The sequence below is a fragment of the Anoplophora glabripennis genome, unplaced genomic scaffold, assembly GCF_000390285.2.
Source record: "Anoplophora glabripennis isolate ALB-LARVAE unplaced genomic scaffold, Agla_2.0 scaffold512, whole genome shotgun sequence".
Lineage (NCBI taxonomy): Eukaryota > Metazoa > Arthropoda > Insecta > Coleoptera > Cerambycidae > Anoplophora > Anoplophora glabripennis.
In genome coordinates, this window is record NW_019416949.1 from 98,015 (window position 1) to 106,936 (window position 8,922).

Below are 8,922 nucleotides of genomic sequence, written 5' to 3' on the forward strand. Positions count from 1 at the left end.
GTTAGGCCGTAATCTGCCAATGTATCAAGAATTTTGGTTAGTAAGTGTAGACCCTCAGGTATTGTTTTGGATGAAATTAAAATGTCATCTAAATATGGTATTATGTGAAATTCTCGAAACGGTAGTAAAATTTCACTCACATTGATTTTTCATGCATGGGTATTTGATGATATCCAGCTGCTAAATCTAAGTTGGTGAAGTACCTGTATCCATAAAGATTATCAATTATGTCTTCTATAAGTGGCAGAGGGAACTTATTTTTAATGGTGAGTTTATTTAACGCTCGGTAGTCGACAACCAGCCGTTTAGTACCGTCTTTCTTTTTCACTAATAAAGCAGGACTTGAATATGAAGATGTACTCTTCCTAATTATTTGAGCATCCAGTAGTTCTTGAATAAGTACCCGAAATGTTTGTTTATCTTTTTCTGAACAACGGTATGCGCGATGAGTCACGGGACGGTTGGAAGTTAATTCTATTGATACCTTTACTGAGTGTGCCTTACCCAAAAAATTTAAGTTTTGAAAGATACAACATTCGTGTTCTTGTAAAATGACCTCAAGCGCGTTTCTATCAGCCGCTGAAATATTCTTGTGCATGACATCATTTAACCAGGGAATAGGAGTATCAGTTACTTTATTTTTAAATGATAAGCTGTCATCAACACGAGTGTATGTGATGTTTTTATGTTCGGTGAAATTTCTGCCGATTAATATATCCGTGTGTAATATGTTATTATCAATAACATAGTACATTATATTTAATTCAACCTCATCGATTTTGGTTAACGTTGTGATATAGTGAGTAACGATCGTACCTACACCGAGAAAACCGGATAAAGTTACAGGAGATTGTAAACATTGACTATGTAAGTTTAAGGTGGCGGCAAGCGTTTTTGTAATGAGAGAACAATCACTACCAGAATCAATAAATGCTGAAACTTCATTACCATTAATAAAAATTTGTTTATAAAATTTATCAGAATTATTGCTAGTACTTATGAGATTAACTTGTTTATTTACAAAATGGGCATTAGTTTCCATTTTAGGATTTCGTTTTGCTGCTAATGTTTTCTGTTTATCGAGACAAGTTCGTTCGAGATGACCTTTTCGTTTACAAAAATTACAGATCTGATGTCTATGTGGACACGTATCTCGATTGTGACCTTTGTAACCACATGCTGAACAGACTGAATTATTATTTGATGTGTTTACTTTATGAGATTGAAAATTAGAAGTACTCGTACTACTTGATCGATCAAAGAAATTTTGAAATGATTTTTGAGAAGTAAATGCTGGTTTTGAGCATATTTTGTTTTTTAAATAAGCGCCCAAATCATTAGGGTTTTTTATATTGGATGCTTCCAAGGCGGCTGTTATAGTGCTATCATTGATAGCACCGGTAATTAAGGAAACTTTATCCACATCAGAAAAATTTAATTTCAGCTTATTAATTTTAGCTAAATGTTCAAAATGAAAATCGTACAGTGAACAGCCCTCTTTTGGTTTATGATTCATAAGGTCAGTAAGTAATTGATATACGTTGCGCCCGCTTTTGAATGTGTTCAGAAGCACGTCTTGCCACTTTGCCCAAGTAAATTTTGACCACCCCATCTCGCTCTCAATGTAGCTATTGTACCAAGTCTTAGCGGTACCCTTTAGATTATTTAAGACTTGATAAACAATAAAATTATCTGACCAGTGATACAGTTTTGCATTGTATTGAATTATTTCCAGCCAATCGGTAATTTCCATAGTATTGGGATTGAATTCTGGTATTATACTGGTTAAGGAAGGAGGCTGTGCAGAGTAGGATTGGCATGAATTATTGTCACAGCTTTATTTCTTCGGCTAGAGGATTTTCTGTATTTTTTCTTACGCTTATTATGAGTGTCCTTGCTACTACGGTTGCTGGTGGACGATTTTGTTGAGCGGGAGGACGATGAACTGGAGGACGAGCTGGACGATGACAATTGTCGCCGGGTTTTCTTCTTGTGCTGTGGCATGACGAACACCAACACAGATAACACTTAAGAACCACTTCTGATGTAGTCTTATTGACTTAAATATGAATTAAACTTGATTATGTAATTTATATAACTCAAAGAAATACAGTAATAATGCTGAATATATTATTATGTTTTCAAAAAACGTCAATCAATTCTCAATCTGACGGTCGCCTTCTATCTAACTGTTCGCAACAGATATATCGTCACGTAGTAACTGGACTCGGTCCGCAATACAGGTATTTATTTATCATTACGTTTTTATTTACATTTTTTCTTAGCTCTACCACTACATACATGGTATTCCTGCTGTATGTCTCTCGATTTGCTGTAAGTACCCACTAAAAATTGAATATTTCTTTCTAATTTTAAAACAAACAGTAGTACCTAAACCCTATCACCTTTGTATTAATTAGTACATTTGCTTCGTTAATTACTATAAATTGCATCCATATTAGTCCACAAATATCAAAAGTTGAGAATTATCGAAATAAGTTGGAGCTAGACTTCCAGATCGTGGAATGTTGTTATTTCTCTGTTTTATACCATTCTGGATCTTTCGCGGACGATTTTGTGGCAGAATACAAATACAGACGACAAGCTTCACATAAAGGCGTTAGTGCAACGGTGAAAATGGGATAACCTAAGATTTATTGCTTACATATTGCCGCAATTTTATGTTTTATATGGATTTATCTTTTTAAACCTTTTCATAAAGAAAAATATATACATTTTTCAAAACTTTTTTCTAGTGTCTCAAAAAATTGCGTTGAAGTTCGAACGGTCAGGAGTGTTCTGTATATTTCAAAAATTTATTGATTGCAATATTTTTATGACAAATCATATCCTATTAACCAGATGTTTTGTACTGGATGTTTCATAAAGCTGGCACAGGTGGACTAGGCTTTTCTATTCTTTTTACTTCTTTTACTTTCTCTACTGAAATGTTTTGAAGAAAACTGATCATTCGCTTTTTGGAAAATCCCTATACTGAATCTCCCACAAAATTGAGCCAGGTCAAAATTATTGGCCCAGAGGCTTTCAGAAATTTATTGATGGCGATATTTTTATGAAGAATCTTATATTGTAGAACTCAGAAGCATTTTGCAAATTTATATACTGAGTGTTTCACAAAAATGACACAGGCGGACATGGATATTTTTCTCATTTCACTACCTACTTTTCTACATTATTTATTGAAATCTCTTGATGAAAATTTATAGTTACTAACCAGACAATTTCTTTGAAAATCCTTATACTGGATGTTCTACATAAATTAACCCAGGTCAGAATTATCGGTCCAGAGGCTTCTGTATATTTCAGAAATTTATTGATGGCAATATTTTTATGAAAAATCTTATATTGTAGAGCTCAGAAGCATTAGGCAAATTTATATACTGAGTGTTTCATAAAAATGAAACAGGAGGACTAGGATTTCTTTCTCATTTCACTACCCACTTTCCTACATTATATATTGAAATCTCTTGGTGAAAATTTATATAGTTACTAACCAGACGCTTTCTTTGAAAATCCATATACTGGATGTTCTACATAATTTGACCCAGGTCAGAATTATCGTCCAGAGGCTTCTGTATATTTCAGAAATTTATTGATGGCAATATTTTTATGAATAATCCTATATTGTAGAACTTAGAAGCATTTTGCAAATTTATATACTGAGTGTTTCATAAAAATGAAACAGGCGGACTAGGATTTTTTTCTCATTTCACTACCCACTTTCCTACATTATTTATTGAAATCTCTTGATGAAAATTTATATAGTTACTAACCAGACTATTTCTTTGAAAATCCATATACTGGATGTTCTACATGAATTAACCCAGGCCAGAATTATCGGTCCTGAGGCTTCTGTATATTTCAGAAATTTATTGATGGCAATATGTTTATGAAAAATCTTATATTGTAGAACTCAGAAGCATTTTGCAAGTTTATATACAGTGTTTCATAAAAATTAAACAGGAGGACTAGGATTTTTTTCTCTTCACTACCCACATTCCTACATTATTTATTGAAATCTCTTGATGAAAATTTATACAGTTACTAACCAGACGCTTTCTTTGAAAAACTATATACTGGATGTTCTACATAAATTAACCCAGGTCAGAATTGTCGCTCCGGAGGCTTCTGTATATTTCAGAAATTTATTGACGGCAATATTTTTATGAAAAATCCTATATTGTAGAACTTAGAAGCATTTTGCAAATTTATATACTGACAACATTTTCCTTTCTCTTTCAACTTTATTTTTACTTACTGAAGGCATTTAATGAAAAATTGTATATTTACTAACAAGATACCTGTTTGGAAGTTTATACTGGGATGTTCCAAAAAATGATCCACTTCAAAATTAGGAGAAAGTGAAACTTAACTTATTTTTTTCCCATTTCTGCCTTACCTACGTACTGAAGTCTTTGAATGAAAAGTTGTATATTTACTAACCATATACTTTTTTGGAAGTTTATACTGGATGTTCTAATAAATGATCCACTAAAAAATTTGGAGACAGTGAAACTTAACTTATTTTTTTCCCATTTCTGCCTTACCTACGTACTGAAGTCTTTGAATGAAAAGTTGTATATTTACGAACCATATACTTTTTTGGAAGTTTATACTGGATGTTCCAATAAATGATCCACTTAAAAATTAGAAGACAGTGAAACTTAACTTATTTTTTTCCCATTTCTGCCTTACCTACCTACTGAAGTCTTTGATTAAAAAATTGTATATTTAATGAAGTTTATACTGCATGTTACAAAAAATGATCCACTTCAGAATTAGGAGAGTGAAACTTAACTTATTTTTCCCCATTTCTGACTTACCTACGTGCTGAAAAATTTTATATTTACTATCTAGATATCCTTTTGGAAGTTTATACTGGATGTACAAAATGATCTACTGTACAAAATGATCTACATCAGAATTGAACCCAAAACAAAAAGGCGGCAAACCAGATATTTTTTTATACTTTTTACCTTTTTCTACTGTCCACGAACGCGGTGTTTCGGAGCCGTTTGGCGATGGTGACGTGGTTGGGGGTATCCCTAAGAATCCCCAGGACACGCTGGATGCGTTAAAAAAGGCCCCTGACAGGAAATCACGGGGCGCAATGTTGGATTTTTCTTGCGTCCCGTGACACTACTTTCTTTGGTAAAGTTCAGTGATGAAAAATTTTTCATTTACCGACACGATGCTTTTTTGATAATTTTTATACCGAATGTTCCAACAAAATTGATCCAGGTCAGAGTTCAAACGTAATCATATTATTTTTATTTCATTCTACTTTATTTTTTTGAGGTCTATTGATGAACAATCTTATAATATGTTTTTTGGAACTTTACAATATACTGCATGTTCTATAAAATTAATCCAGGACATACCCCGTGGATTATTCCTTATTATATTTGTTTCTTCTACTTTATTTGGTGAAGCCTATTCATGAAATTTTTTTTATTTACTAACCAGGTGCCATTTTAAAACTTTCTACACAGAATGTTTCACAAAATCGACCCACATTAGAATGCTGATACTAATGTAGATGGTGGTGATGTAGATGATTTAAATAATGGTCATGTAGATGATGGCGATGTAGACGATGGTGACGTAGATGATGGTGGCGTAGATGATGGCCATGTCGATAATGGCGATGTAGATGATGGTGGTGTGCATGATTGTGATATAGATGTTGCTGTAGTAGATGACGGTAATGTAGATAATGGCGATGTAAATGGTCATGTAGATAATGGTGATGTAGATTATGGTGATGTGGATGATGGCGATGTAGATGATGGTGATGTATATGATGGTGATGAAAATGATGCCGATGTAGGTGATGGTGATGTAGATGATGGCGATGGTGATGTAGATGATGTTGCTGTAAATTATGGTGATGTAGATGATGACGCTGTAGATGATGACGCTGTAGATGATGGTGATGTAGATGATGGTGGTGTAGATGATGGCGATGTAGATTATGGTGGTGTAGATGATGGTGATGTAGATCATGGCGATGTACACGATGGTGATGTAGATCATGGCGATGTAGACGATGGTGATGTAGATGATGGCGATGTAGATGATGGCGATGTAGATGTAGATGATGGTGATATAGATAATAGCAATGTAGATTATGGTGATGTTGATGATAGCGATATAGATGATGGTGATGTAGATTATAGCGATGTAGATGATGACGATGTAAATGATGGTAATGTAGATGACGGTGATGTAGATGATAGCGATGTAGATGATGGCGATGTAGATGATGGTGATATAGATGAGTGCTGAAGATTATTGTGCTGAAAATTATAGTGCTGAAGATTATGGTGATGTACATGATGATGATGTAGATGATGGTGATGTAGATGATGGTGCTGTAGATGATGGTGATGTAAATGATGGCGATGTGGATGATGGTGTTGATGATTTAAAAAACATTCGCGCAAGACAGGAGCTCAAGCGGTGCGCAGCGCCGCCCGAGGGCCGAAGGCCCGAGAGAAACGTCAAGTCGGCGAAGCCGACTTGCTTACGTTTCTAGTCATATATGTATATTAAAGCGTGGGGGTTACTCTCGCTCGCACGCCCGCCCGCGAAAAAGGGCCATGTTCCATTGACGAAGGCTCCCTCGGCGAGCCACGCAGCGGCGAGCCTCGGGTCGCGAAGCGACCCGCGGTCCTCCGTTGTTTAGGGGTGTTCCGGTGCGGGCTTTTACGCGTTTTCCCCGTGAATTTTTCGTATTCCTGGTCGTCGGCGCGACCGACCGCGGTTTTTAGCGGGGAAGTGAGACAGAAATACTGGGGAACGCCTTCCATCGGAAGCATTTCGGGGTCGATTTCTCCGAACGAGGGCTTTTTTCCCGTGAGGAATCGGGACTTGCTTCCGCTTTTACGCGGAAGTTTCGTCCTTTCTGAGGGTCTCGGGCGTATTTTTGCGGGGTATTTTTTAATTTTTAAGGCCGAAATTAGCTTTTCAAAACGGGTCTGCTCGCGTCTCTCTCGAGACCCCGATTATTTTATAAAGCCCGGATTATTTCGGCGAAAACGCCGTTTTCGCGACGGCGTAATTTTTTTCCTTCGCTCGATCGGCCTTCGTTTTCTGCGCGATAACGAAGCCCTGGCTTTCCTCTCGGCGTACGGACCGCGTCCGAGGACTGAGGAAGTCTCCGTTGGTCTCCCGAGACGCCTTTCCGACGACGCGTCGCAACGATCTCTCTCTTCTATATCTCCATCAACTTTTTTTAGGTCGAACGTAACAAAATTTAAGACCGGCATTAGCGATATAAAATTTGTGCATTCAGCCATGGGCGTCTCTTTGGTCAGGTGAAAAGAGAACGTATTTTCCACGGCTCTTACTAGATGTTGGCAGAGTTTCCGCGGCCGAATTCTTTACGAGTGATGTCACGATATCTTTCCCTTTCCGCGAAAAATTATATTCAGCCCCCACAGTAGCCCCAACGGATCGTAAGCGATGGTATAAATCCCTTCGACAAAAAATTTTGCGAGTTTATGACGGCCGATGACAGCGGTAAAACTGGTGACAGTTCGATGTGACAAGATGGCCGCCACCCGTTGTTTGAAAATCGGAAATTTTCAACTTTATATGAGCTGATTTGTGTAAATCACGCTAGCGGGGGCCGTTTTACATCGTATTCATTGGTATTGTATTGCTTTTGTATAGTTTTTTTCCCAAGAAGAAAATTACGTTGGACAGGCGGGTTACTTGGCCCCACGAATGCCGAGACAAACCTTGAAGACCTTTATCTACTTTTCCCATGGTGCATAATCGAGCCTGTTAATTCTGTGATCTGTCAAATCCAATCTTGACATCGAGAGAAGTACCAAGTACATCGCCAAGTTTGGCTACTACATACTGGAATAGAGATATTTGATGTGGAGTCTCGAACCATTCTTCAACCCTGGAAGCCACCAGTGATTACAGTGATAAAAAAACGAGTGACCTTCGCAAGTACCTACTATTTATAAAATTGTGAAACGTGTCGGAAGATTTTATATCCTCTCTGCCACAGTAACTTTTTAGTAAGTAGTACAATATAATCTGAACACTCGAGGAGTTTTCACAGCCAAACAAACAAATACGTACTGAATCGTATGTCTATACACAAAACAATATAAATATAAAGTTTGGCTGTTCTTTGAAGAGATACTGCAGTGTGTCTTCCAGAGGTCCTTCGGTTGAATATTAAATTTCAACTCCATTTCAGTAGGTATACAAGAACCCAGTCAGTACTTCCCTGTGTTTAAAAAAGTTTCGCAAGTCCAAAGTAAAAATGTTATGGAAAAGTGAAACGTGTGTTAAAAACTGAACTCGCAGATTTTGTATCTTTTAGATATACCTGTAATTTTATTAGCTAGCTAAACATGTAAGCAAGTCTGTCTCCATGTTATCTTTTTTTCAATAAAGACTGTATTTACTAACAATGACAACTCTTGGAACTATAATTTTTTACTAATGATGATACAATGTTAAGAATCAACAGATACTTATACAGGGTGTCCGGTAAGTACCTCCTAATCTCTCGGGAGTGTATAGGGGAGGTCAAAATAAAACTAGTCCTTCCTATAATTTTTTTTCCTAATGTGTTACCAATTTTTTTCAAAACCGATTTATCTCGCAAACCGTTCATTTTTTCGAAATAAATAAAGAGTACCATTTTTAAAGAAAAACCTTCAGAGTATCTAATAATAATATTTTCAGTTTGATAAAATTACTTCTGTCAAAATTTTGAGAAAAATTGTGATAGGGCCAGTCCGTTTCTGGACACCTGATAATAGCAAAAAGTTGATTTTAGCATCAAATCGTAGAGCTCCATGTGTAATACAACGTACGAAAATTTTATTAAAATATACAGGGTGGTTTCAAAGTTATAACCCTAAACGTTAA

At 36.3% G+C, this 8,922-nt stretch overlaps 1 protein-coding gene across 1 annotated transcript in view; it reads left to right on the top strand.

The window, feature by feature from the left end:
• The first annotated feature begins 227 nt into the window (after positions 1-227).
• Positions 228-8,922, top strand: part of LOC111692041 (prostatic spermine-binding protein-like) — a 47,574-nt gene continuing 38,879 nt past the window's right edge. Inside the window, exons 1-3 of the mRNA XM_023455741.1 lie at positions 228-266; positions 5,542-5,782; positions 5,852-5,953. Of these exons, the coding sequence (XP_023311509.1) occupies positions 228-266; positions 5,542-5,782; positions 5,852-5,953 (382 nt within the window). The remainder of the gene's footprint in view (positions 267-5,541; positions 5,783-5,851; positions 5,954-8,922) is intronic.